At 54.8% G+C, this 27,865-nt stretch overlaps 7 protein-coding genes across 7 annotated transcripts; 3 read left to right on the top strand and 4 right to left on the bottom strand.

Annotated features, from left to right (window-relative positions):
- Nucleotides 1-267: 267 nt before the first annotated feature.
- On the bottom strand, nucleotides 268-2,332 carry NCS54_00689700 (Hypothetical protein; the record flags this gene model as incomplete). The annotated part of the gene is made up of 4 exons (XM_053152339.1): nucleotides 268-1,020; nucleotides 1,075-1,211; nucleotides 1,261-2,012; nucleotides 2,151-2,332. 4 exons carry the CDS (start codon nucleotides 2,330-2,332, stop codon nucleotides 268-270), a joined length of 1,824 nt encoding a protein of 607 aa, XP_053008314.1.
- A 535-nt stretch (nucleotides 2,333-2,867) lies between these two features.
- Nucleotides 2,868-3,647, top strand: NCS54_00689600 (5-demethoxyubiquinone hydroxylase, mitochondrial; the record flags this gene model as incomplete). The annotated part of the gene is made up of 2 exons (XM_053152338.1): nucleotides 2,868-3,062; nucleotides 3,114-3,647. The coding sequence occupies 2 exons, from the start codon at nucleotides 2,868-2,870 to the stop codon at nucleotides 3,645-3,647; spliced, it is 729 nt and encodes a 242-aa protein (XP_053008313.1).
- A 216-nt stretch (nucleotides 3,648-3,863) lies between these two features.
- On the bottom strand, nucleotides 3,864-9,371 carry NCS54_00689500 (Phospholipase D; the record flags this gene model as incomplete). Its single annotated transcript, XM_053152337.1, has 2 exons — nucleotides 3,864-3,870; nucleotides 3,919-9,371. The coding sequence occupies 2 exons, from the start codon at nucleotides 9,369-9,371 to the stop codon at nucleotides 3,864-3,866; spliced, it is 5,460 nt and encodes a 1,819-aa protein (XP_053008312.1).
- Nucleotides 9,372-11,654: 2,283 nt separating this feature from the next.
- On the top strand, nucleotides 11,655-13,722 carry NCS54_00689400 (Hypothetical protein; the record flags this gene model as incomplete). Its single annotated transcript, XM_053152336.1, has 4 exons — nucleotides 11,655-11,775; nucleotides 11,831-11,927; nucleotides 11,982-12,571; nucleotides 12,626-13,722. 4 exons carry the CDS (start codon nucleotides 11,655-11,657, stop codon nucleotides 13,720-13,722), a joined length of 1,905 nt encoding a protein of 634 aa, XP_053008311.1.
- Nucleotides 13,723-14,910: 1,188 nt separating this feature from the next.
- NCS54_00689300 (Hypothetical protein) lies at nucleotides 14,911-16,340 on the top strand (the record flags this gene model as incomplete). The annotated part of the gene is made up of 3 exons (XM_053152335.1): nucleotides 14,911-14,996; nucleotides 15,218-15,442; nucleotides 15,530-16,340. 3 exons carry the CDS (start codon nucleotides 14,911-14,913, stop codon nucleotides 16,338-16,340), a joined length of 1,122 nt encoding a protein of 373 aa, XP_053008310.1.
- A 1,917-nt stretch (nucleotides 16,341-18,257) lies between these two features.
- Nucleotides 18,258-20,605, bottom strand: NCS54_00689200 (Hypothetical protein; the record flags this gene model as incomplete). Its single annotated transcript, XM_053152334.1, has 2 exons — nucleotides 18,258-20,103; nucleotides 20,157-20,605. 2 exons carry the CDS (start codon nucleotides 20,603-20,605, stop codon nucleotides 18,258-18,260), a joined length of 2,295 nt encoding a protein of 764 aa, XP_053008309.1.
- Nucleotides 20,606-25,559: 4,954 nt separating this feature from the next.
- On the bottom strand, nucleotides 25,560-27,541 carry NCS54_00689100 (Hypothetical protein; the record flags this gene model as incomplete). Its single annotated transcript, XM_053152333.1, has 3 exons — nucleotides 25,560-26,637; nucleotides 26,854-26,996; nucleotides 27,101-27,541. 3 exons carry the CDS (start codon nucleotides 27,539-27,541, stop codon nucleotides 25,560-25,562), a joined length of 1,662 nt encoding a protein of 553 aa, XP_053008308.1.
- Nucleotides 27,542-27,865: the final 324 nt, after the last annotated feature.

Below are 27,865 nucleotides of genomic sequence, written 5' to 3'. Positions count from 1 at the left end.
ACTCGGAACCCCATGGGGCCACAAACTACCACGAAGAGTGACAACTCATCAGATGGAGGATTTAAACTTAATAGTAATTTTGTTTTGCTCAAGCCTGATCTAATGCACATAGCAGCCCTGGTCCCTCGCCTGTAGCCTCCCCAGGTGATCAGTGAGAACCTGGAACGTATCATAAAATGCAACCCACGCCCTGCCCTTGATTCTAGTCCGTAAAGCAATGATACAACGCAATTAATTACCCGCGCTTTTCGTAATAACGCTGCCTCCTCAAATCTCGACGTCAATGTCCAGGTCCAGGGACCCGATCACATCGTCGTCCATCAGGGGCTTGTGGATTGTGGGAATGCCCTTCTTCTCCTGGTACTTTTCCTCTTGCAACTTCGCCAAGTGTGACGATAGTTGAGACTTGGCCGCTGGCTTGGGTGTGCTTGTTCCTGGCGTGCTGGTGCCGCTTCCGTTGGCCGCTGGCTTCTTGTCCACCGACTCGTTGACATCGTAGACGAACTTGGCCTTGGTCCTCAGTCGTCGTGACATGTCGCCTTGATACGCCTCGCCACGCTTAATGGCCATCTCAATCTCGCGCGACTTCGCCTTCTCCTTCAACTGAGCCTTTCGCACTGCCTCGGCGTTGAGACGTCGATTCTCTCGGTTGCGCTCAGCCAACCGGTCTTGTTCTGACTGTCCCTTGGGAGTCTCGGAGAGCTTGGACGGCCCCAGGCTTGTTCTAAACGCCAGGCGCTGCGTACCAAGCTTGTCGAGTTCCTCTTGGAGCTCTTCAACCTTTGCGTCGTCACCACGCTCTCTCGCCTCCTCAAGGATTCGGGCCACACGTTCTCGTTCTGCTGGGTCAAACCGCCGCTTCAAGTCCTTGATCCTCTTCAGCCGGCCCTTGATCTCTTCGCTCGTCCACGAGTGGTTGATCAGCTTGTTGATCTCGTCGATCTTATCGAGGAGATAGGCTTTTGTAGGCAGCGTTACACCCTCATTGTGACAGGTAACCTTGTATCGGTTGAGCTCGGCCTATCATTCATCCGTCAGTGACCATATCGAGAAACCGAGACATGTTATACGTACATCTGTGAACTTTCCACTCGAGGCAGCGATGAAGGGGAACTCTTTGATCGCCTTTCCATGTGCTGCCTTTACGTACTGATCCGTCACAAACGTACCATTGGGTCCGTTGAGAGCGTATGGCCGGCTGGTGGTGAAACCTGCACATCTTGTCAGCGTTGTCTGATATATATCCTCTTCCATACGCACCCTTGATCAACGCCATGCGGTACTGTTCAATCCCGGTTTCAGGGTGTGGTCCAAGAGCGATGCGGATATAGCATCCCGTGATGGCATGTTCAAAACCAGGCGTGAAGCAGACCTGGGCGAACTCGTTTCGTCCCAATCGTACTCGGTCATAATCCCGTAGTTCAGCTGGCGGCTGGTCACGAGGTTCATCGGCTTCGGGCGTTGGTGAGCGTCTGTGGCCAAAGTCGTCGTCGCTGTCCTGGCGATCAGAGTCGCGATCGCGTGGGGAGTAGGCATCCTTGCGTCTCTCGTGATCTTCTCGCCGACGTGCCTTTTCCGCCCTCGCTCGGCGCAGGGAATCCATTGCTGATCCGCGATGAGAGTCCCCTTGAGACTCTCCCTTATCGCCTGTGCGTTGCCGTGATGCCTTCCCCTCACCACCCTCAAGCTCAGCCGTGTCGGCGCTGCGCTTCTTCTTACCCTGCGTGCGCTCCTCATTCTCGACGCTGCTAATCATCTGACGAAGTAGGCGATTCTGACGTTGGCGCTCGATTTCCATCATACGCTCAGCGATAATCTGCTCTCGTTCGACTTCCCGCATGGCCATGATTTCGGCCTTCTCCGCCTGGCTCACGTACATACCCTCAACGGGGTACTTGTCGTCATCATCATCGTCCGCAGCAGCAGCCCGGTTTCGCGACGGTTCGGCGTCAGAGTCGGATTCGTCCATGGGCGCGGATTCGAGAGAGTTCGGGGTGCCGGGTCCAGAGTATCTGTGTCGCGCGTCAGCATTTGGTGGATTGGTGGTGGCGATTTGGAGAAGAGAGTAGCCCAGCCGCTCACTTCGCGCGCAGGGCAAGAACAGCTCCTTGTAGTACAGGATGGCTCTTTGCGAGAAAAAGGTCACTTACGCTTCGCCTTCCTCTTCAGAGTCGTCGCCTCCTCGCCCCGACTTCTTTCCCGATCCCTTCTTCGAGCCACCTCTCTTGGCAGGCGGCGGCGACGCCGAAACGCCCCTGCTCTCGTTGCCAGAGCCCTCATCATCGGAATCTCCACCCGCGAGGGCGAGAAGCTCGTCGTCGATATCGGCCATAGCGATTGCTCTCGGGGATTGGTGATGACCTCAAGCACAGTGCTCTCAGGGGGAGGCGCAAGCTCGTAAAGCTATGGCAGCCGCAGCAGGCGCGTCGCTCGCGTCTCGAGACGAAAATTTCGGACCGTGTCGAGATGAAAGAGAGCCCGGAAGGATGGCAGGGCAGGCGCGAAAGGTTTGCGGGGATGAATGAGGTTCCGTTTGATGGAGAGAATGTGTTTGTGCAAGAAATTGAAGGAGCAGAGTCGCTCTCTTCCACAACCTGTTCTGAATTCGTCGTCTGCTGGCTTGCGCTTGATTGGCCAAGGCTATGTCATTTACTGCACGTGTATGGCTGGTCCGTGCCCCGGCGAAGCTTTAGTCCGCCCTCGGTGAGCTGCAGCCAATCGGTGAACTCACCGAGAGGACCCGGAGCTCGATCGGCGCCGTCATAGTTTATCGTTCGATTTCGGGACTCCGTGAACCCTCGAGCCACCGACCCTCCAATTGACGGCTCAAAAGAGGCAATCTTGACGTCCAAGGTTTTACAGTGACCATGGCCTCGACTCGAGCTCTTGTACGGCCTCTGTGCACTATAGGGGCCCGGCCAGTTGCCTCTTTCTACGGACCATGCGTCCGTTCCATTGCGACAACCTCCAATGCCCAGGCCTCAGTGACCGCCGGATCCTCTGGAGCTCCCAAGAAGCGCAAGCCACTTACCAAGGAGCAGAGTGACTTCCTTGACTCAGCTGTAAGCACAGGCGACTCAATTGCACCCGGTGCACTGCTAACAGATCCTCAGCTTCGCGTCAACCAAGCCGGCGAGCTCGCTGCCGTCCTCATCTACGCCGCCCAGTCCCCCGTCATCCTCCGCTCAAAGCCACACCTCCGCAAGCTGATGGCGCACATGTACGACCAGGAAGATGGCCACTTCAAGACCTTCAACAGCCTCATCCACAAGCACCGCATCCGACCTACCGCTCTCTACCCCCTATGGTCCGTCATGGCTACAGGCTTGGGCTGGTCAACTGCCATGATGGGCTACGAAGCTGCCATGGCCTGCACTGAAGCTGTCGAGACCGAGATTGGGGGCCACTACAATGAACAGATCCGAACGCTGTTGGAAATGATCACTCAGTGGGAGGCCGAGGGTTATGAAGTCGGCGAAGAGCTATCAGAACTCGTCAAGACCCTTCGAAGGATCAGGGACGAGGAGCTGGAGCATCTAGATCATGCTGTCGAGCACGACGCAAGAAAAGCAGAGCCTCACTGGCTACTCACCGGTGTCATCCGAGCAGGCTGTCGAGGTGCCATTTGGGTGAGTGAGAGGGTGTGAAGCATCAATTTAGTTGTATTATACATGTAATATAGAAATACTTGCGTCTGCTGGAGTCAGAGAGATGTATACATGAGACTCAGTGCACAAAAGAAACTTTCTGCGTGTGCTATAACCAGCGCGCCCAATGAATGCTCCCTTATTCCTGGAAACCCGAACGCCTTGCCATGCTTTTGTGCAAACTCATGTTCAAACACGACTTCAAACAAGTTATGATTAATTGCTGCGATCTGTTAGCACCGTCGTCATCCATGCGGAATGAGTTACTTACTAGATAGCCAAGGGGGCAACGCCATCCACTTGGTAGCCCCAGTTTCCGTTCTGCTCCTCGGTAAGAAGCCAGTCGTAAGGGAACTGCACAATGTTCCCCTGTACCATATTCAAAAGTTCCTCGGCTTCAGTGCGCGACGGCATATCGTCAACGGTGAACCCGCCACGCCGGCTGTTCTTAGTGGTTGCGCGGCGCCTACGCTTCACCGAACCAAACTGACCAGGCGGGGGAGCGTTAGTCTCTCGCGAGGACGGCTTCTCCAGGGTTGAAAAGGTCGTTCGACGCTCCCTGTTCTTGGTACTTGTCTGCGGCTCCAAGAACCTTCCGTTGTTGCTCTCAAAAGCAGGGAATGGCACATCTCCCACCGAGTAAACGGGAGAAGGCGCCTCTATCGGCCGTTGAGTGTCAACGGCACTCTCGCTGTCCAGGCCTGTGTTTGGTCGAGATGAGCCTCCCTCACCATCATGCAATGCTTGCTTCTCGTCCATAGCCCGCGGTCCGTCGTCAGGAATAACGATCTTGATTCTATCATCATCGTGATGTCCAGAAAACGGCAGCTTCTCAGTCAGCTTTCCAGCTGCCTTCTCGGCTTCCGTCTGAGCAGCCTTGGCCAACACCTCCGGTCCTGGCGCGCCCACGCCGGCACCAGCAGAGGTGGAACCACGGTGTCGCGAAGAAGGAGGGAATTCGGAATCTTCGCCCCTTGACCGGCTTCGTCCCTCCATGCTTGAGCGGAACCTTTCGCCATAGGCCATGTATTCGCGATACTCGGCCCAAGTGCTCACCTCAGAGTCAGGCATGCAGCGGAAGACGCGGCGGTAGAGCTTGGTGTTGTTCTGAGCAGCGCGGTTCCAAATCTCGTCAAAGAAGTTGGGGTTGACCGGATCTTTCATACAGTCCTTGTCGATGTGGGCAGGGTGAATGTCTGCGGCCATCGGGTGGAACGCGCCATTGGTCAGCTTTCCAGACTCAGGGTCAACATGTAGTGCAGGTCCTCCAATGTCAGTGTCATCGCTGATCGGCAATGAAGGCAGCTGTGCTGGTCGAGGCAGTCCCAGTTGGTCGGTGGTCCGTCGATTCAAAGCGGGCACAGGAGGAAGTCCATCGTTGTTGGCGTGGCCGGGCTCGAGATATCTGTTGTCCGCCAGAGGAGGATGCTGGTGTGCTTCCCTGGGAGACTCAAGCGTGCCCTTGCCCTCGTTGCTAACGTTATTGACAAGGACTTCTCGGCCATTGACAATGACGGAGTCACGACCTGCGTCCAGGCCAGTTTTCTCGGCACTCTTCCATCGGTCAGGGCCGTATCCAGTAACATCCAGCTCATGCTTTCTCTTGCCTTCAGCCTGGGCAATATCTGGCGTTGCTTCTTGGTTGTCACTGGTACTGGAGGTGTCGATCTCGCGGGCAGTAGTAACATCAAGGTCGTGGTTGAAGCTGGGGATCTGCAGAGGCTCTGGGCGCTTGGAGTTGGAGGTAGAAGATTCGGGAGAGGCAACATCCTCGTTGTAGATATCTTCCATCTCCTTCTCAAAGTCCTGGCGATCGAGTTCCTCGCGGCGCTCCTCCTCCAAGATCTCATCAACATCCAAGCCAAGATGTTCTCGCATAAGACGCAGACGGAGCGTGTGAGCGAAGCGGCCGACCTGATACGGCTTTCCAGCCATTGTCGACATGATCATGTCTGTGTCGCGAACAATGGCAGCACACTCGGAATCACGACTGCCAAGCATGGATCGCTCGTTGATGTTGGCAGAGCCAATAAGGGCCACCCGGTCATCGACAATGATAGTCTTTGCGTGGATGTAGAGCTGCTCAGTCACGAGCACATCGTTGCTCATGATGCCCCATTGTCGAAGAGAGTAGAAGCCAATGTAGTCCTCTGGGTCAATGCCGGCGGCTCGGAGTCTGCCAAAGATGGATTGCTCTCCTCTACAGATACTCGCGAACTGGCACATGAGAATGAGGCGAACACTTGTGCCCTCCTGCTCGTCCACGGTGTTCTGGAAACCGGGCATCAAGGGGATGACAATGGCACATCGCCAGTCTTCGTCGTTTTCGTGGGCCCGGATAATACGCTCAACCAAGGCATCTCCAATTCGGTTCACGATCCGGGTATTATATGCCTCAGTGCTCGTGATGAAGAATTGGTTTTCCATATAAACAAAGTGATCCGAGTCCTCGATCATCTTGATGTAGGCGTTTTGGATGCTGTGCTCGGTCTGCTCAATTCCCAAGGACCAAGTGGAGGCTGATCGAAGGATCTGGACCTCACAAGTGCCAGTGAGTCCGAGAGCCTCCAACTCGTCCATTTTTGCGTCAGGCGGAGGCAGCAAGAAGGGCAGAGGACGAGTGGGCTTGCGTCCACGGCGTAGGTAGTTCCATCGCTGAACGAAATGGCGCGTCAGATCTCTCGCGGGCTGTCCAACAACCTGCATGGCCACATCGTGCCAGGGCATTCTGGGGACCTTGCTTCGATCGTACATCTCCTCATAGGGCTCATTGAGCCTGAAGAAATCCTGGACTCGAGGGTTGGAGTAGTCCTTACCAGGGAAGAGCTGGCAATGCTCCGCGTCCTTGGGGATTTCGGAAACCTCGAAACCAGTTGGCTTATCATCGACAATCGGGTGCTGGGGGCAATCCCAACGTCCAAAACACAAGTCTATACCTCCCACGAAAGCAACGTCGTGGTCTACAATGCAAATCTTCTCATGATGCGCGAAAAAGAACTGGTTCTTCTTGAACTGGTTCGGTGATCTTTGAACAAAGATGTTGGGATGAAGGTTGAGCAAGGAAAATTTGGTGTACTCCGAGTCGATGGGGATGGCGGCCTCGACATTTCGGTAGACAATGACAAAGACCTTGACGCCCTCTCGGGCCTTCTTTTGCAAAAGTCTGTCCAGTCGCCACTTCTGACTGATAGCTGCTGGCCTTCTCATGTAAAGCTCGGGGCTCAGCCACCAGTCGTGGATGTAGATGACGTCGCGGGCCATGTTGATGGCTCGAGAGACATTCCACATGTAATCACGGCCGTCGACAAGCCACTGAGCAAACACGTTTGTGCGTACAGGGGAGAAACTGTCGAACCGCTTCTCCTGGAACCAAGGGGTCTGCTTCAGCATCTCATTGATCGAGTCCTCAAACTGCTTCATGACGGACTGGTTGCGCGAGAAGAATCGCACCTTACGCTCGGATGTGCGGAGGGTGAGCGTATGGTGCTTCTCGGGAAGCGCTTCCACCGTCAAATCCATCTCATCCTTCTTCTGGCTGGAGCCGATTGACTTCATTTTGTTCTTCTTTGAGGCAATGCTGAACTTGGAGTCGACGAGATATACATCATAGATGTTCATGTTCTCGGGAGACTCGACACACACGATGTAGCTCTGTCGGACAAGGAACCACTTGCGGCTGTGACGAGCGATTACCTTGGCTGGTGTGAGAACGCGGCGGAAGTCCAGGCCCTTGGAGGACTGGATGTGTAGATAGCACTCCTTTCCATGGTAGCTACCCTCGGCGGCGAGACGAACACCTAGCGCTGACAGTTCCAGGAAGCGGCAGAGTCGGTTGCTGTCCGCTCTGAACATGAGCCATCTGATCATCTCGGAGAGGTACTTCTCCAAGATACGCCGTTGTTTCTCAACATAGCGCTGCCTTCGCGTCGCCACATCCATACCCGCGCCCTCAGCACTAGACATCTCGCCAGGATCAGTAATACCCGTCGATCTGCGTCTGGGTCCCATGCCCAAAAAGGTACGAGACCTTCTTCTCTGGGCGCCGAGCATTTCCGGGTCACTGAAGACACCATCTCCAGCTGCTTCAGTGGCGGTGCCCTCGCCTTGGGTCTCCTCGCCCCGGCCGCTGCCCTGTTCCTCGTCGTCGCTTTCCTCGCCCTTCTTACGGGAACCACGAAGATAAGGGAAAGCAGAGTAAGGGAACTTGGGCTGTTTCGGACGGCCACCCAGGTCTAGACGTCCAGGCATGTACTTGTCGTTGTTGATAGCGAACTTGTATCGCAGATGCAAGTTATAGATGTCTCGGAGGGTCCTTGTGACGGTCCAGCTCATCCTGCTCGGGCCACTTCCATATTCCAACTCTATCGTGAACATCCAGTGTCTATCCTTGTCGTCATCCTCCATGGGGCAGCTGTCAGTGATGCGAAGCTTGAGCTGCTCCAGGAGAACGGGGATCCTCTTGTTACCGTGCTCATCTCTCTGAATCATACTGGCGAGCATGAGAACAGCCGGGGCTCCAGCTCTCAATTCAGCCATCAGCTCCGCTGATTTGAAGTAGTCGAATCTATCTTCCTTCTTCTGTCGGAGGAGCTTGAGAGTGTTCTTCACTTGTTTCCATTTCTGAGCACCAAAGGTGGAAGCTCTTTCAGATGTGAAGAATGGCCGTCGAGGAGTAATAGCATCGCCGTCCGACACACCTCCTCCGCCAAATACAGTGATTCGGCGAAGGTGGCCCATCCGTCGTCCAACAGCACCAGGGCTTTCCACCTCATCGGCCTCCTCGCCAGGGGGTCGCATAGCAGGTGTCATCCACGAGTTCCCTCTGCGATATCCCCTTCCTAGACGATCTCGACCTTCACCTTCAGACACTCCGTATTCGGGAGCAGATGCGTCGGGCATGCTCGCACGGCGCCTAACCATGCGATCAAAGGAGTCGAGGTCGTTTGTGTCGTGAGCGAATCGCTTTGGCGTTCCGGGTGTTGAACCATTTGTCCTCTTCATGCGACGCATTCTTCTCTTCTTCTTCTTTGACTTGGTACCCTCGGTGTTGCCCTCGTCGGCCGTGTCCTCACCGTCGGCGTCGGCATCAGTATCCTCCTCTGTCAATGTGCCAGGGATACCACGGGGCGGCCGTGAACCAGTAGGAGAGCTCGCCATGGATTGCATGCCCTGCTCGGAAGACGCAGAGGGCAGGGTCGAGGACTTTGATGTCTGTAAACCACCCGTGCTAGTGAGAGCCTTGAGCTTGGACATCAAAGAGACACCCTTGGACTTTCCAGGAGTATCAGGCTCCTCCCATGAATTGTTTCGAGTATGTGTTGGAGGAGACTCTACACCCTCAGGCCGGGTGAACTGTACACTGCGTCTTGAGGGTGCCTGGCTGGTATCCTGGCCCTCTCCCTCAGGTGCAAGTCCAAAGTCTCGGTCGTTGATTCCATGGTCCTTGAGCGACTTGGTCGAGGCTGGGGTAGATCTTGGTATAGCCGACGTGGGCGCTGAGTAGGAAGCGTGCGGGGGCTCAAATAGAGCGCCTTTGGTCTCGATAGGCGGAGGTTGAGTTTCTGGAGGACGAGCGACCTTGAGGTCAACGGGAGGAAGGAGATTGTTGGAAGCTTGTTTAGGAGGAGGCGGAGGGGTGAGTGTGAACTCGGGATTGGAGGGCGAGGCGGAACGAGGAGTGGCATCCATGGGCGAGACGGACTCGTCCCGTTTATGCTGTGTCATGACGATGCTTCGAACTCGATTCGAATGGTTGCGGTGTTGAAAGTCCTAGATGCTGATGACAGCAAACGAGAAGCGACGGGACAGGGATGGTTGCTCAGTTGACGTAGTCGAACATAGCATGCTGAATAATGAACAAGCGAGCGGACACGACACGAAACGAATCTAATATCGCCCAAGCCAAAATAAAGTCGAGTCGATATGCTCGTCGTGGAGGAACGAGGCTGTAAAAGGGGCGGGAAGCGTTGCAGTCGGCGCACGTTCGCTGCGCTTGCGAGAGGTGGTGACGAAGAGTGAGAGCGGTCGACGTTGGACGGACGAGACGGATTGGAATAGACACGGGGGTCCGGAGAGGGCGATTCCCGAGGCCACGGTTCGTCGATGGAGGATAGAGGTTCGCAGCGACGTCTCCTGTCACGAGACCCTTTTGAGATGGGAAGCTCCAGGGAGAAGTTCACAGTGGAGGACTCGTATCATTGAGCTCCCGAAATTTGGAGAAACCCTTGTCAGGTCGGTCGCGGTAATGGACGATCAGACGGGGCTCCCTCTATCGGTGACCTGCGGATTTGGGAAGGATCCTGGATGGATGGAGTCCGCGGCGGCCACCTCAAGGCGATGACACCCACAGCCCGGGCCCCGTCGGTCGGTGGGAGATGGGGGTCTCTGCAGGGGAATGGCTCCCTGGAATTGCTCCCTTGGGCCCCTAACTTAGGGCAGTCAAGGTCGGGGAGATCCACTGGCCCCGAGCGTCCATCCATCACGGACAGGTGAAACGGGTCCGCCAGACGCCCGCAACGCCTCCCGCTCAACTCCAGATTCATTGCTCAGGCGTTTCAGAGAGAAATAGAGATCTACATGGTTCGCTCAAGTAGCCGACATGTCATGCACGCAAGCGCCATCGTGGCCTTTTTAATCCACCGTTTCTACGTCTCAGCAAAGACCCGATGCGCAGGAGGGTCTACTCTAACGGTGCCATGATGGATTTGCCCAGTGTGTGCCCCAAGCTCGCCCAGGTTCAAGGGAAATTACCTGCGGAGGTTGGCTGACCCAGAGAAATCATTGATATTGGATGGATGGAACTCGCTGACAAAGGAGGCAGCCCATTCAATCATTCCGCGTATTGTTGACCGCAACCACTGGATTTCCTGTTCAAAAGTCGTCCGCCATGTTCTACTCGCGCACATGGGGTCGGGACTGGATGTGATGGGATATGGCCAGCAAAGGGTGTGGAATCAACCTTCATCAGCTGATGTAAAATGCACTCGTCAAAGAAAGACTTGCGATCATGTGCGTAGACACTACATAGTCCTACTCAAGCTCGATATTGAGATTTATATGGGAAATACGCCTGTACTAGTGATCCATGTCTTGCGGAATATGTCAAATTACTTGGAAACGTAGCAACCGGAATGTCGATGATGCTATCCTCATGATGCGGTCAACATGGGACTGATTTGGCTGCACGGAATATCCTACACTATGATGTTTTATGTTTCTTGAAGTACCTAGCCCCCAAAGATTGACTCTGTTTAAGTGAAAGAGAATATGCCGGTTGTCCCGGTGCTTGCAAACCTGCCTGCATACATCCCCTTCACATGATAATGGTAACACAACACTAGGCGCAATTGAACGAACACATGGCGGTGACATAAGCTGACCTGTTGCTGTTTGAGGCGGATGCCATCAGCTCCATTAGGCAAAACGTCCAGCCGTGAATGATTGAAAGCAAGGGTTTCGCACTATCGACCCTTTTTCAGCAAAATACGGTAGTCATCACGGCATCCACGAGTTGTGTACATGGTAACATTGTAAAATTCTTGGAACCCGCACTCGAAACTGATAGTCACATTGAAGAAACATGTCGTCCTCGACCAGCGACTTAGCCGCCGCACAATGTATGGATCCCATGGGGTGTCATGATGATTTCAAGACGCTACGATTGGAGCTAAGGGGATTCTCTGCGGCGAGCGTCCCTCGGCTAGGTCTGGAACGCAGGACGGACGGGGCGGCGGGAAACAAGGGGGTGCATCAGAATGTGTGTGGGAAGAACCAACGCCAACACTGAAAACACTGAAGACAACGAGACACCCTCTTAATTGATAAATCCCATCATTCTAGTTTCTCATCCTCTTCTTCATCAATTTGTTGCTGTGCGCAAACTCTTATCTTATCTTAATCAAGTCGCAATCTTACTCTTGACACCTATCTGACGGCCTAGATTCGACCAGCGTCATTGGCGCAACTCAGTAGCATCTCGGTGAAAACCACCAGAGACGCTGCCACGCCATGCAATCGGTCCTGATCCTCATCGGCGCCGCCCTTGCCTATGCCGTCTACACATACATCTCTAATCTGCGACAAAACATCGCAGAAGCAAAGCGTAGCGGCTTGCCCTACATCATCGCCCGTACGCCTGTCCTCCCTTGACTGCCACCCCCATAACTCACATCTGACCAATCCAGCGTGTTCACCCATCTTCCTACCATGGCAGTTGACGTTCAAATTATGGACGCCAATCATTAAACTATTCCCTAAACCATGGTGGGAGAGGTGGCTCGAGTATGTGTCTCTGCCCCTTGACTGAGCCGTGACTGACAACTACCAACTGGGTAGAGTCCTAACGCCTGGCTTCTCATATCGCACGCGCCATGATGGGTTCGCAAAATACGGCGACATCTTTATGGTTGTCTCGCCGAAGCTCATTATTACCATGGTCTGCAACGCCGAGGCCATCCACCAGATCACTGCTAGACGTGAGCACTTCCCCAAGTATGTCGAGACTTATGAGATTCTCCAGCAGTTTGGAGACAATGTCTTGACTACCGAAGGTGCTGTTTGGCGTATGCACCGTAAAGTCACATCGGCTTCGTTTAACGAGAAGAACGCAGCCCTTGTGTTCAAGGAGTCCATCCACCAGACCAAGGGCATGGTGAAAATGTGGATGGGGTCCAACGACGACAGTGGCACTATTCACACTCTGGATCAGGACACCATGAGGCTGGCCCTCAACATCATTGGATACGTGGGATTTGGCTTCCGGTCGCTTTGGCCTGGCGAGACCCTACCTCCAGATGTGAACCCGAGGTTGGCCAAGTATAGTTCGCTTGAACCTTCTGCTGGGCACAAACTAAGCTTTGTGAACACCGTTGCTATCCTCTTGGAATACATCCTAATGCTGTTACTTATACCACGCTGGCTGTTGAGTAAGTGGTAGCATAGAAATTGTCGAGATGGTCGCATGCTGATCCAACTTTCAGGACTGATGCCCTTCAAAAAGGCCCATCTCGCAGCTGACGCGCACGAAGATTGGTGCAAGTATATGCAGGAACTGATGGATGAAAAGATTCAGGAAGCCCAACGGGGCGAGCGTGTCGAAGGCATGGACTTGATGGGACAACTGGTCAGGTCAAGTTACGGAACAGGCGAAACCCAAGGGAAACAGGGGGCTGAGCCCAAGAAGGGCTCACTGACGCGTGACGAAATCCAAGGAAACGCCTTCATCATGCTCGTGGCTGGGCACGAGACAACAGCCAACGCCATGCACTTTATCCTGCTAGAGTTGGCAAATAACCCAGCATCACAGAGGAGGCTTCAGAAGGATATCGACGATATCCTTGGGGGCAGAGATCCGAGCTCATGGGACTACGAAGGCCTAGTCAACCCAATGATGGCCAGCATGCTCGGCGCATGCATGAACGAGACGCTTCGAATGATACCTGCCGTGGTGGAGATACCTAAGAAGGTAACTCCAGGTCAGGATCAGGTCATCACGGTCGATGGGAAGAGACACCTCCTTCCGAGGGGCACGGTCGTGTCTCTGGTTGCAGTGTCGATCCAGCGAAATCCTCGATACTGGCCTGCGAGGCCAAGCAAACTGCACCCGGGCGAAGGCGACGTTAATGACTGGGTCCCTGAGCGCTGGTACCGCAAGAGCGAGGACCCAATAGCCAAGGAAACAGATACGGAAGAGCCAGAAGCAGAAGACTTTGGAGGCTATGGAGGCTCAGACATAAGCTCTCAGCTCTTCCGGCCGGAGAGGGGGGCTTATATCCCCTTCAGTGACGGCCCGCGGTCATGCCTGGGTCGTAGGATCGCGCAGGTCGAGATCATTGCAGCGCTTGCCGTCATCTTCCGGGACCATAGTATCGAGCTGGCCGTGGACGAGTGGGCAAGTGACGAGCAGGTTGAGTCGATGGACCGTGAGCAAAGACGCGAAGTATACGCCAAGGCGCAAACCACAAGCCGTAACAAGCTCCTAGGCGCTACTTCAGTGCTCACACTGAAGATGAACGATGACCATGTGCCCGTCAGGCTTGTTAGAAGGGGGCAGGAGAGGTTTACGAGTTGGATATAATGACCGAGGTACATGATCCAATAGACAATAAGAGCTGCCATTGTCGGGAAACACTCGTGAGTAGTCCTTGAAGTGATCGGGCTCGTGATTGGTAGACCTTGAACGGGCGATATTTGATCAACCTGAGGGCAGCACCGATGTTACACCTGATTGGGTCGATTGATTCGAGTGCGATGTGAGCGCTTAGCTTGACCAACAACAGTCTGGATTCATCGGTCGCGTCCCAGACGCAGAACACGTCACGCGTCGGGCCAGAGGCGGTTGAAGTAAACATCAGGGATATACTGTATGATGGGGTTTCCTGTGGTGCGGGATGAAAACATTGAGATACTTTTCCACGTGTTATTGGGTTAACGGACCAATATGTGTCCAAGTAAAGACTTCGGTTAGTATTGAGTTGTTCGTCTTGGTGTTAGTCGTAATAGGACACGCACATCCTCTTTCGACTGGAAGCCATGACCCATGAAATGCCTTGCCTGGCCATTATTATATCTGTTCTCGACATATCAAATACAATAAAATAGATTCACCCAGTTAAGTAAATACTGTCTGTAAGATACCTAAGTTAGTCAACAGAGCATTAAGCAGACATCTAATGTATGGCCTATAAGGTCTCATCGTGATAGAAAGCAAGTCGTGTCACGGAGTTTGTTTGCCTCGTTCAACCGCATTCAAACGTTCTAGCGCCGATGGAACAAATGGATGAATGTCATCATCCGAAAGCTCTCCACCGGAAGCTGGAGCTCCAATGCAAGCAGGCACGCTGTGAGGTCATGGCCGTTTTTAGAGCTCCAGTGAATCAAGCGCCTATGATTTTAGTGGCCAAGCACCCGGCTCCAACTGTAACGAATGCAGACAGCTCCGGGCAAGCACAACACGGTCAGGCTGATCTGCGGGACCTCAGCTCCAGGCCAGAAAAAAAACATAAACAACGCAGGACCCGCTGACATGGGCCCTCTTGCTCCGCGCGCCGTCCACCTCCATCTCCAGCTCCAGCTCCATCACCCACCCAACACCGTCGCAGGCGAGATCTCCATCATCGTCACCATCGCCAACATCATCATCGCCCGCCCACTTGAAGCAATTCCCACGGCGCCACCAGCCCTCGCTAAACACAAAGGCCATTGAAGCCCTTCCGCCTTCTTCTCTAGTATCGCCTATTATTGGCGACATCCTCATATTATCGCCATGTCCAACCACAGCTACAACTCTTGGCTGAAGACCAAGAAAAAGCCCGAGCTTGCCCAGCTCGCCCAACAGTTCGGCCTGCAAGAGTACGTTTGCTTCCCGCAATTGCGCTTTCTTTGTCTACCCGGTGCGCGCAACAATCTTCAACAAGTCGCCCTCGGGCGCATTCTTTGTTTGCCCATTGTTTGCGCCTCGCCTCGCCTCATTCATACCCCAGTCCGGGCGTCATCGCGACGCGCCCACTTTCCATCACGACCCCTCGATGCGACAAATAAGCCCCTCAACGCGCTGACTTTAATTGATATAGCATCGCCGGTTCCAAAAAGGATGACTTGGGTCTTGCCCTCGACACATACCTCTCGGAAAACTCGTCGCGTTACCTCGCCGATCCTGAGCTGGCGGGCTACTTTAACAGCCGCTCCAAGGCTCTCGGCTCGCCCGTCAAGAGAGAGTTGATGCGCGACGAGGCCGACAAACCCCTCAAGGTCTCCCGCCGACGGACGACAAAGCTCTCTGAAGAGATTACCCCTGAGTGAGTCGCCATTCCGAGCTCCTTGGTCCTCTTGTCGCGTTAAAACTGCGCGTTGCGCAAGCGCGCGTCTTGTGTTGACCGAGAGAGGAGCTTGCGCCTTGCTCTCTGGACCCCCAAAGCTGACCAGGCCTTCTTTGGCATGTACAGGAGCGACGATGCTTCTCCCCAAGCTGCATCTCCTCAAGCAGCTTCTCCTCAAGCTATATCAACGGCGCTCGTCGAGACCCCCGGCCGGGCTCTCTCTCAGGTCGCGGCGCGCATCCCGCTGCCTGCCACACCGGCCGACGTGGCACTCGCGGTAGATCGCTCGACCAGCGCCGTGCGCCAGCGCGTCTCGTCGATGTATGAGGAGAGTGGTATCACCGAGGTTAGCCATGCGACGCGCGACACTCTCAGCACTGTCACGAGCGTCCTCTTCTGCGTCGCCGCCTGGGAGCTGTGGAACGTCCGTCGCGAGGTTCTGAGCAATATTTACGCCTTCACCATCCCCGCCATCCAATTCCTTGGCACCTCCGACTACCCTGTCTACGTCCCCGACATGTTCCTGCTCCTCTCGTCCAGCTTCTGGTCCCCGACCTTGACCTGGATCTTCACCAGCGTCGCCGTCCCCAGCTTCATGGGCTACTTCTTCAACTTGAGCGCCACCAGCACGCCACCCACCCGCGGCCGCCTTCGCTCCAACACGGCCGAGTATGTGGTCGACCCCTTGACCTTCAGCATTGTCAAGGCCCTCATCTCGTTTGTCGTCTACGGACAGGGCGTTAACTTTGGCGGTCTTCTCAACGATACGTCGATTGTGCGCCTCAACAACGCCATCTATGGCGGCTACAAGGGAATCTTGACTGGCACCGCCATCACTGGTCTTATGAGCATCTACGACGCGGTTCTGAGGAAGTAGAAGGTGACAATACTTGGTTCACGATGTGTGGTCTTGTAACTGCTGCGTGGACCTCTGACTCTTGCTACACCCAGAGACGATACAATGACAATAACAAGAAACGGCTCTGAGACGCTAGCACGTTTCTGACCACATCAGAATCAAGCTTCTGGGTCACTTTGGCCCAGCTAGTATTTCTGCTTGTTCTTTCGGGGGCCTCGGTCGCCGTGGCGTTCAAGGTGTTGATGGCGTCTTGGGGGCGTTTGATACCTGGGGGTGGACTCTATTTTTTATTCTTCAAACCGCGTCTACTGCATCTAGCGTTCTCGGCGGTGTTTTTGGTTGATATGGATCTCGAGCTGTGCTCCCCAGCTTGGTTCCTTGGCCTCAAAAGCCTTGGTTTGCGTCACAAAGTCTAGCTACCCACAAGGGTAGTCCAGGATGAAGCGGACGGGGGACAGTTGGGCTACCTGTGAGATGATTGGATGTGAAATCTTGTGTTGTTTTTTTTTACGGGTAAACGGCCAACATGGGACTTCGGTTTGGCTGGGATGAGACACGGAGGCCGGCGAGAGGAAAGGCGTCATTGAATGAGTGAACGACGACTAGGCAGGGAGGGTTGGAAGGATTATCTCGTATATTGGGAACGAATGACTACATGCACTTTACGCGTTCATGCTGGCTCTCAGGGCTTGTGTCATGAGTGTTTTTTGGTCCACTCGATTCGTAGAGCTACACCCCGCTTGTTGAAGAGCATCAGACCAGTGTCTATCTATTGCCTTTTGTCTTCCTTGGTTCGAGTAGAAGCGGATAGGCGCTATTGAGGTGGCTGGTAGTCGCAAAGGTATCCGCTGCCTAGCATCCATGGATGATGATACTATGCTGCATTGGTAAGAAGCTAGCTCTCGAGGTAGTAATCCGCCTTATCTTTGATATTCCCCAAGAGATTGTTGCCCTGAAACTTGGCCTTGACCAAACAAGCCTCTAGAAAATGCGGTGAGTGATGCTCACCATTTGAGCCTGTTCTGTTGACGCCGGTGGGATCCCTAGGTGCAGATGCAGATGGTACTTTGGTGCTAGCTTGGGTTAGGACACGGTTACATCGAATGCAATCGCCGTTGCCGGCTCAACGCCGAAAGGACGTGGCCACAACTCGAACAAGTCCACGCCACAGGGAGAAAATAACTGATTAACAGGAGAGAAACTCGTTTCAAACCCAGGTAAATTTCACACCTAACTACCACCTCTTCTAATACTAGATCGAATCTATACAAGTAGCACCGTTGTTCACATGTGTCTTCCCAAATGTCCCCCATCCCAAACGCCCCGTAGCATGGGCGGAGAACCTTTCCGCTCCTGGTCCCGGATGCCTCGTACCCAGAAACAACATGCCACACAGTTAAAATGACAACAACAGTCGGGGTTTAAAAAAAACAAGAAGAAACAGTCGAATAAGGTTAAAAGAGTTTTTGTTTTGAAAAAAGGCAGACAACCTTTGATTCCCAGCGGAGAGGGATTGATTAGGACGGCGTTCTGGAACCCCTTGCTGGCGAAAGTACCCAAACGTGGAAGTGAAGAGATAAAAACGAGGTTCAAATAATAAAGTGTCTAGGTAGGTCTAGGCCGAGTCCGCTGGTTGGTCCGTGAACAGACGGAATACAAGTCGGGTCGAACAAGAATCGGGTAAAATGGATGCAGAGAATTCGCGTCGTCTCCCCTCTCATCATGGCTGATGCGTTCTGCGCCGCGCCGCGCCGCGCTGGTCTCGTCTCGTCTCGTCTCGGATGGATGTCTGGCGGTTCGGGTGTCGTGGGTATATTTGTACAGATGCTCCTGCAAATGCGTATGTGCGTGTGGTGTCTGTCGTGTGCGCTGGTCGAGGGGGGGAGAGGTGGCGTCGCCTTGCTCATGACGGCGACATGGTGAGGGAGGTTCTCATTACGGCTTCTCCGAAGGATGCTCGAACTTGATGGGATGCACCAGCATACCACGCAGACATAACCGGCCGCTGCTGTGCTCATCCATTTCCTCCGTCTTGCCACCTCGTTCCCGTCCCTCGTTGGCACGACCACCGTGCTTTCCACGACCATCCATCTGCGCATAGCCCAGCCATCGACGCCACAGGAGACCACCGAACTCGCTGTTGAAGTACCAGCTGGTACCCTTGTGGTTGTGCTCGTTGAGCTGATCGAAGGGGCTGCCAGGGCCTGATGTTGAGTGGTCTCGGCCAGCGTTGAAGGCACCGTCAATCTCGCTGAAGGGGTACCAGGCTCGGTCCAGGAAGACAGGGTGAGGCGCGTACACACCCTTCATGCCGTGATGCAGGGCGACGGTGGGAGGGAACATCTCCGAGAACATGGTGTGGTGGTATCGCCACACCTCCTCGTGCATCGACATGAGCAGGCGACGGCTGAGACGAGAGGCAGTGATGATGGCGCATCGTCGGGGAGGGGGGGCCTTGTAGCCTGTGGCATCGTCCGAGAAGACCCAGCCAGACTGCTCCGTATCGAAAAGCGGGTTGAGGGTGATGATATCGGCGTCCTCGCCAACACCGCACTTGGATCGATCAGGGGCATCAGAGCTGCAAGAGGGAGGCATCATGGTCTGACCCCACTCATCGTGTCGAAGCTGCTCCTTACCCTCAAAGGACAAGGGACCGAAGATGGGGGCACGGCCAGAGGCAAGAGTGTCGTGCTGGACGCTCTGGGAGAAGTTCTCCCAGGTGCCGTGGTAAGGAGGAATGTAGTAGCGAGCGCTGCGCTCCCAGAGAAGAGTGCGAGGCTGCTCCTTGGCCCACTTGCCAAGACGGTCAAAGAACTCGTAGTAGCTGCCCAGGTATCGCATGTCCATCTCCCAGTTCCAGTAGTGCTCGTACTCGGGATGTTGCATGGCAAAGACTTGGAGAGGGAAGTGAGCACTGCGGTAGATGCCGTGGATATCGGCACCACTGGGGTTCTCAATGGTCTCGCCGAACCTGCCGGGGTACATGAGCCTCATCTGGGGCTCGCTCCAGAGCGAAACGAGGCCACGGAACTCGGCGGGGACGTTGTCGTTGATGATGCGCTGCACAGTCCACTTGTCGGACCAAATGGGCTCATCAATGTTGCGGACCTGCATCAGGAAGTGAACCTGGTATTCGCCACCGGATCGGAGAGACAGCTCGTTGATCAGGGCGCGGAAGTTCAGGACAGCAAGCTCAGTCCACTTGAAGCCAGTGTAGGTACGGACAACGACAGCAATGCGGCCCTTCTTGGTCGAGCCTTCCTGAAGCTCTTGAGTCTCGGGGCTGACCTGCTTGAAGCGGTGCTTGTTGGCCTTGTAGCAAGCTTCCTGGGCCTCAGCCCAGTTCACATCGATGTAGTTGATCTTGCCAGTCTCGGCCCAGATGGCCTCGTTGCCGGAGCTCTCGGTGTCGAGTCCAGTATCCAAACCACCGTGGGCTCTGCTGTAACCAAGACCGTAAGGGCCGTATCGGCTGAAACGGTCAAAGCAGACATCATCCCGAAGACCCAGGAGCTTGTAAGAGCCAATGGCAGGGTCAGGCATGTGCTGAGGAACGCCGTTGTAGGCGTACAGATCCGGAGCGGGGACAGTCTTCTTCGAATCGAGGTAGCAAGTCTTGATGTCGGCAGACTGCTCATAAGGGCTGTACTTCTTAGGCTTGGGAACATGGTCGTTCATAGCGGGAGAGGGCAGGGGAGCCTTCTCAGTAACATTGGGGTACTCGGGCTGCAGGCTGGTCTTAGGGACGAGGGTCCGGAGGCCATGGAAGTAACCATCCAGGCTGGGAGAGAGGTTAGCAATGCGGGGGGGAAGACAAGCTAAGGGGCGACATACTGAGGGAATCTCAACCAGGGCATCTTCTGAAGCTGCTCGGCAACCTCCTTCTTCTGATCCGCCGTGACATACTCATCCTCGGGGACCGTCTCCAGCTTTCCGTCACCGTCCATGTCACCAGTCAGCATCACAACGGGCTCGCCGTTAGTGTTGATGACAGTGGCAGTTGCGACGGGCTCCTGGGTCCTGGTACCACCGATGTTGTAGCCACCATATCCGGATTTTCTGGACTTGACGAAGATCAGAGTGACGAGGAAGGCGATGCCGATGAGCCAAGTAAAGACTCTTCGGTAATGGCAGTGGCCGAAGAGGGAGCGTAGACGAAGCCGGGGCTTCTTTGTCTTTTCGGAAATAATTGAGTATGGAAGCAGGGGGTCAATCTTCCTGCCCAGAGGGACTCGCGAGCTGTTGTTGCGGGCGGCCATGGTGACTGAATGGCGCCGCTGCATGCTAGGCTGGGAAGTCTGGCACGCTTAGGCCTTGGGTCGATCGAGTCGCAACGGTGGGTGTTGTTGTGTGCGTGTGGCAAGTTGAGGGTGATGTGTTGTTTATGTGAGATTGAGGTTGAGAAAATTAGGGAGCCTAGGACAGAGCGAATGTCGAGGTGGAGCCGGCCGTCATCGAGGAATTAAGTCAACGGGTTGCGGAAACTGGCGAATTTTGCCGGAAAGCAATTCAAGTAACGACTGGCAGTCGTCGAGACAACCTATGAAGGGAACCGACGAAAGATGAAGTCCGGCGAGGAGCGGAAGTTGGTGGGCGATGTCGCTACCTCGTCATCAGACGAAGGCAGGTAGATAAAAGAGACTGAACACGACTATCACGCGACGCAACGCAAAAGCAAACGAAAAGCAGCGCGAAGCTTGATGAGCAGCGCGGTGCCTTTGAATTCGCGATTGAGAAGAGGAAAACGACGGCGTCGAGGACGGCGATGGACAGGCCGGAGAGCGAAGGGCGTTGACGGGGGGTGGAAGAGAAAGGAGGGGGAAGGGAAGAGGAAAAAGAGTCGACCAAGAAGAGATAGGAGAGGGAAGAGAAGAAAAAAAAAACCGAAGCCAGGCCAGGCCAGGAGAGGCACGAGCAGGGGATTACGGACACGGGACAAGGGATTGGCATCCCAGGGTCAGGGCCTTGCAGAGAGCGATAGGGGGACGGGGTAGGCAAGAACCAAGTGTGGCCAGGGGAGGGGCCCGCTACGGGGTCCGCTAAGGGGTCCTAGGGAGGGAAGGGGGTGCGTAGTCGCATCTACTCTTCTCTGCCAGGTACGGTGCTATTCCTGAGCTGACCTACTGTACGGTTTTAGCCCTTGCGTGCCCTCCGTCGTGGTGGCGGCGCGGTCGGCGAAGCGCTGGAGAGCACATCTCAGAGGGCAACGTAGCCATCGGCAGGCCCGGGACACACAGTGGTTGGCGGGAGGGAGCGCAGTGGCTTGGCGACGCCGATGGAATGGCTGTGCTGAGATGGAGGTTTGATACGATGACTGTGGCAGAGCGAGCTCGGGTTGGTTTGCACCCGCGAGAGACGAACACAGCTGACATTGTAACTGTGAGTCTACTAGTGTCTGGACAGACTCCAGTCTCTCGAGTCCATACTTAGAAACCCGAGGTGAGGGCTGCAAGATGCCCACTACAATCATGGGCGTGTTGCAACAAGGTGTTTCCCTTCTCCGCCTGGATGGATTCTAACCCGAAGCTGACCCCCAGCAAGGCATGTAGAAAAGTACATTGGCAGCCAAGTGTCGCCGCAAAGATACCTCTGGCATTTGGGAGAAAATGATGGAAAGAAGTCCAGTCCAGCACCCGCAACAAAACACGACCCCCGTCCCGCAGGTTCAAGCTTTGGCAAGATGGAACCTGGAGGCTCCAAAAACAGTAAAGGGTGGGGGCTGGTCACCACTCAATTCTCTCCCCAGGCCCCTCGACGCACCAGGGAATCACCTCAACGAGCGCTGTGAATGGCCCTTGAGCCAACGCCCAATGGGACGGCGTTGCCGGGCGGAGAGCCCATCAGCCAATGGGCGGTGCCAGAGACACATGCTGTCCAACGAGAGTGCGAGCGTGAGAGGCTGTCGGGGGAATTGCTGGCCTGGGTTGGGAGAGGACCCGGTCCAATCCACGCTGATCTGACATGGAACGGCCATCATCAATCATCAATGCTTGTCAACAACAAACCATCGGCCATTTCTCATCCCCCATCGATAATGTCATCGCAGCGTCGTTGCGCGTTTTTTTGCCTTTGAAGACGGGCGCCTTTTGTTCCGCTGCCGTGGAAACGCAGTAGAGTTGACGGATCCATTGGTTGCTTCACTAGCTGTTGCATCTCCTGTACGTTGAGGACAATCACTGACAATCACAACCAGCAACAGCAGCAGCAGCAGCAACAGTATCAGCTTCACAAGCCTTGACCCGAGCCTTGCATCCCCTGTTATTGCGCCATATCCCAGAAAGTCTCCAGGCCTCATCCCAGCCAGAAGCGAGTCGGGGGCTCGTGGGTCTGTGGGTCCACGAGCGAAGCGTCAATCCACCCCTTGGTTCAAGCCCCTTTCGTCAGGAAAGACAAGAGGCTCTCGTGGATCTCTGTTGCTCCAGAGGCTTCAGACATAGAGGCGGACACTCACTACAGTACGGTGGTTGCGCGTCCCGAACTCCTGATCGACACCTGAGCATCAGGACCGCCGCACCTCGTGCTTTGAGCCGCCTGTCAATCGCCACCTACACAACACAGCGCGGCTGTTTGAGTGGGGAGGCGGCCACATCCCGAAGAATCGGCCGTAGGACTCGTAATTGTCGGGCGTTGGTCGTTGTTTCCAGAAGATGGAAGGCAGGCGGTCCCTTAATTATGGGTGCTCTGAGCGCCTGCGGATCGGTTCAGACGGTACCACAGACGCGACGACCTGCCCTGGAAGGCTGGAACGAGGTCCTCAGCAAACTTGGGCCCTTGAAGTTGAACGAATGAGTTACCGACGCGACCCTCCTCTTCCGCCTTCTCTATCGACGGGACGCTTCTCAACGTTCCCTCCCAAGCCTAGACAACCAGTCTCGGATAAGCGAACCCCCCTAGCGGACAGCGGCCGCACCCCCTTCGGTCTGTGGGAGATCGTCGGTGGCCCTAAGGGCCCTGAGAAGAGGCTGTTGAGGGTCCTCCCGCCACGCGTCCCTCAGTATCAGCTTTCAGTTCGTTGCGCTTCTCACATATTGGGCTGGTAACCCGATGCTGGGGGATATTGGGACGGCCGAACCTGGGGATGTCGTTTCCATAATGTCGTGCCGGTGAATGCCTGGCAGAAATCTCCATGCTGGACGTGATTCTCACTGCATCTTTCTCTCCACCGCCGGTCTCACTCTGACCAGGTTGCATGGCGTATCAAGAAGTTTGCTGCCTCTTCCGGCCTAGGCTACAGAGCCGTTGGCTCTATTCTAACTACCAGCGGGCCTCTAAAGCTGACACTTTTCCTTCAACCGCCTCTTGCAACCTGACAAGAGCATCCCGCTAGGGCGCATTTGGCCAAGATATCACCTTGTCCTCTTGCCTCGTAACAGACGCCACAGGTGGCACCCTTGAGTGAGGGCCAGCACCAAGGGACGGCCCCACGAGCTTGACATTAATAAACAGCACATTGCTCGACGCCCACAAGCAGATGGAGCCGCCGTAACGGCGAGATTGCCAAGGGGGTCAGTCACTGACTGACACGAACTAGAAATGGGCCCTTTGGAGGCCAAGGGAGCAGGGGATGAGGCCTGCCAATTCGCAGCTTGCCTGGCTATTCCAGGCCAGGAAGCAAGCCGGTTGCTGACATAGTGCAGGTTCGTTATTAGCTCATCATCGTGTTGGAGGAGACATCTGGATCTTGCTTGCTGTGACCCCGACGAGGCTGGGCGATGGACCATGGCTTTTCGTATCGGCAACTTTGTTTTTTGGGTTCATCGATCCAACTCCTCAGATACGGGTTCGGGTAGAGACAGACCCTCCAAACGCCTCTTTCAAACGACACCCGGCGACGGCCAGGCCGTTCCACGTCATGATCCCCGTGGTCGTGTTTCGGCCGTGTAACGTGTCGCCGGCGATTCTGCTGGCAAAACCGGTGGCCAAAAGGTGATCCTTGACGAGCATCTCATCGCATCGGAACGTCTCCCACCTTCACTGCCGGAGAAGCTTGTTGTCGACGATGTTTGCTCTCTCTCCCCAGGACAGGACCAGGGCGCCTTGTTGTTCCAAGTTTCTCGCCATACCTGAAGACGGATGGGTCTCGTTCATCTCCTGACCCAGCAGGTCAGGTCCTCACACATACATGCATATCGAAGCTAGGCGGGACCTGCGGGCGGCGCCATTTGGCTGGGCTTTTGCGAGAGTGAGTAATCTCCATGTCGTGGGATAGCTCCAGAGTCATTTTGAACAAGCGGGTCTCGCCGTGACGCCAATGCTCGTGTCCACCAGTCACCACGTCGGACCTGGCAGCCCTGCATGCCTCCCATGCCACAACGCGAAGCATTTCATCTTGTTTCGACCTTTAAGCCCAAGAATCTTCATCTCACCCCCTCAAGATTCCCGGCCCGGATTCCCCAAATCTGTCCCCAGCTCCGCCGTGCCCTATCGCATAGCACCACAATGTGACACTGATTGACTGGAGCCGCGGATCGATGCTTGACGCACACACATCCATCCCGTATGGTTATATGAGATGGGTGAGAGCGGTTTGCTCCCGTCATGGCCCATGTTGCTTGCCCATGCATTCACTCTCAAGTCGGCCGCTCTCTCTCACCTGCGACAGGCGTTTACCTCTCCCGCGCCGTCTTTATTTAGCAACGCCACAGCTCGCCTCCCACCGGCAGCCCACTTCTGGCGGCCGATTGAGACGCTCCACGCGCGGCACCAGCGGCATTGCAGGGTGGTGTCAGCAGCGCCATCACCAGCCACAGGCCACAATACTCCAGAGCCGGAGCCAAGAGTTCTCCCACTCTGAGTAAGATAGATTCAAGGCTGAATGCAACAGTCAGACAACGACACATCGGAGTGTCAGCCCAAGTCCGTGGATGGCGTTCAATATTGCGTACCACGTAGCATCTCTGTTTAATTGATCTTGTCTCACAATTTCAGCATTTGCTCTTGTTCTCCCTGACATAGTAGGTGTCAAAAAAGAGTGTGGCACTTGCATCCCGTCCTGAGATGGTACCGAGCTCCTTGAGGAAGCCCGAACAGTTGTAAATCAGGCATTTACTACCCAAGGGGCATATCTCACACGACCTTATTCCGGTCTCAAGGGCATAAGTACACACTCCAAGAGTTTCGCATTCCAACACTGATACCTTGCTCGACTGCTTGTCTCATTCAGTATATACTCATTCGGCCAATTATACTGCATCAGGACGTCACCAGAGGACAATATCACCACTCTCCCTCTCTAAACTACCTCGCAGCCAATGTCTCGGTCTCCTTCATTTGACGGGCCTTTTCTTGGCTGTCCAATCCTAGCTCTTCCTCCACCGCCTCAACGCCCTTGCCTTGGTGCTCTCCTCCCTCGGCCTTTTTCTGCTCCCTTCGACCCTCGAGCTTGGCCTGCATGCTCTCTCGCCATCCCTTCCCCCATCGGATCGCAGCCATCGTGGCCAGAGCTGAAGCAACCAAGTACGCGGCCGTGATGGTTGAGAACCATCCGATGCCAACCCCCTCGACTGCTGGCAGGACCACAGCCGACGCCACGCAACCGATCAAGTATCTCATGAAGAAATTGGTCGCCGCCACCTCTGCCCCTTGCCCGGGCATCACGTCGATGCAGTACGTGTTGTAGGAAGGGAAGCAGAACAGCTGCGCAACACCCTGCACAAACATGGCAATCACAGGCACCGGGATGCCCCCAACTTCCTGATCCACCGTCCAGCCATACACCAGCATGCTTCCAGGGATAATCACGCCCATGAAGGGCAGCGTGGACCGAAGTCGGTCCTCCGGTATCCGGACGCCTCCTCGCTTCTTGATCCACTGCTTCACGGTGTAGTCAGCCCAACGACCACCGAAAAACGTCCCCAGCAGGTATCCGAATCCCGGTGCCAGATAGAACAAACCCGACAACAGCGGGGATTCCAAGTTGAACCGCGGGTTCAGGACGTATCGGATCGGGGTCAGAAGACTGTACATATTCCATGTCAAGGATGCGCTGCCCACGGCTACCAGCGCAACATTCAAGTACCTGAAGAGCCTCAGCACTCTCATGGGACTGATCATGCTGAGGATCGCAAAAGTCTTTTCCTTTCGTGAGAACGACCCCAGGTCGTTAATCTTCAAGTGATGGGCTGTCTCTGGTACGACAAAGTACACTCCAAGAACTCCAGCACCAGCCAGCGCTGTCTGTAGCCAGAAGATGGTTCTCCATGACGAATATGTCACAATGATACCACCCAGGAAAGGACCAAATGCAGGCCCGACCAGTGTGCCGGTCAAGAACCAACCCATGGCTGTCCCACGTTCTGTTGGGCGATAGATATCCCTGTTCGACTGTCAGTGCTGTGTTTGTTGTTTATGGTTACGAAGGAGAGCAGCCAAGCCGATAACCACCAGGGTATGAAAGCAACTGGGCTACAACCCCGATGTGCCCCTCGAGGAGCCATGCTGTTCTACTCCTATACGCTACTTGTCCAAGACTGATCAAGAAGATAGATCCGTGATGAGGCAATTGACTGAAAGAAACACGCAAAACACTTACCCGACACATGCAGGCCCAATGAGAATAAAGGCCGTTCCACCAAAGGCTGAAGCGGCTCGGAAGACGATGAACGAGGCCAAATTAGGTGCCAATGCAGTTGCGAGACTTAGCAGAAAGAACATTGCGGACGAAGCCAAAGATACCTATATGCAATGTTAGCATATGTCTCCAAGGCATGTGGGACCATCACAGCTATCAGAGCCCTTCGGGATATGTTCTATCAAAAAATTGGAAAATGGGTACTCACAACTCGTCTTCCAAACACCTGGCTCATAGGCCCCCAAACAAGAGGGGACAGTGCCATGACAACCATGTATGCGGCATTGCTCACGTTGATGATACTGCCGGTGGTGTCATAGTCTTTGGCTACCTCTGGTGTGGCCGCCAGCACCGACGTGCTCGATATTGGCGACAGAAACGCCCCGAATGACAGCACAGCTACGATAGCAGCCTTTCGCGTCCGCGATAGCCGGTCGTATATCTCATCGCCCGCCTCGTGGTACGGAATCTGACTATCTGGAGCACCGGTCTGGTCCGGCTCGAAGGCATCGTGGCCCGAAACGTGAGAGGCTGCGTGGTGAATGTCCACCGAGGTTGCGGCGTAAGTGATGTGTTGTGACTCGACATCTGTTTCCGAAGACGATGACTGCCTCCGGCTGCTTGATGATTCCTCGTCCGCTGCCCTCATGATGTCGATACCCTGCTGGGAAGTATACTGGGTTCTGTGTGATACTAAATAGAGGATTGGGTCTTGGACCAAGGTGTCTCAAGACAGAACTGGGCTCTGGCAAGTTCTGTAGGACATTTCAACCCCAGGAAAGCTCGGATAATATTCCGCCAACTCTCGAAAGACTCTGCAAACCGTCGATAAGCAAAAGAAATCACATCCATCCATCACACATCCAACCCCACACATAATGCGAACCCCAGGCCTTTTTGAATCCCTCCATCCGCACCCTCCTTTAACCCCCGGCGTTTTTTCAGTTCCCCATTGATCAATCACAGGCGGTTG

Source organism: Fusarium falciforme, chromosome 5 (genome assembly GCF_026873545.1).
Source record: "Fusarium falciforme chromosome 5, complete sequence".
Lineage (NCBI taxonomy): Eukaryota > Fungi > Ascomycota > Sordariomycetes > Hypocreales > Nectriaceae > Fusarium > Fusarium falciforme.
Note: the sequence above shows the minus strand (reverse complement) of the source record. Positions and strands in the feature narration are given on the sequence as shown.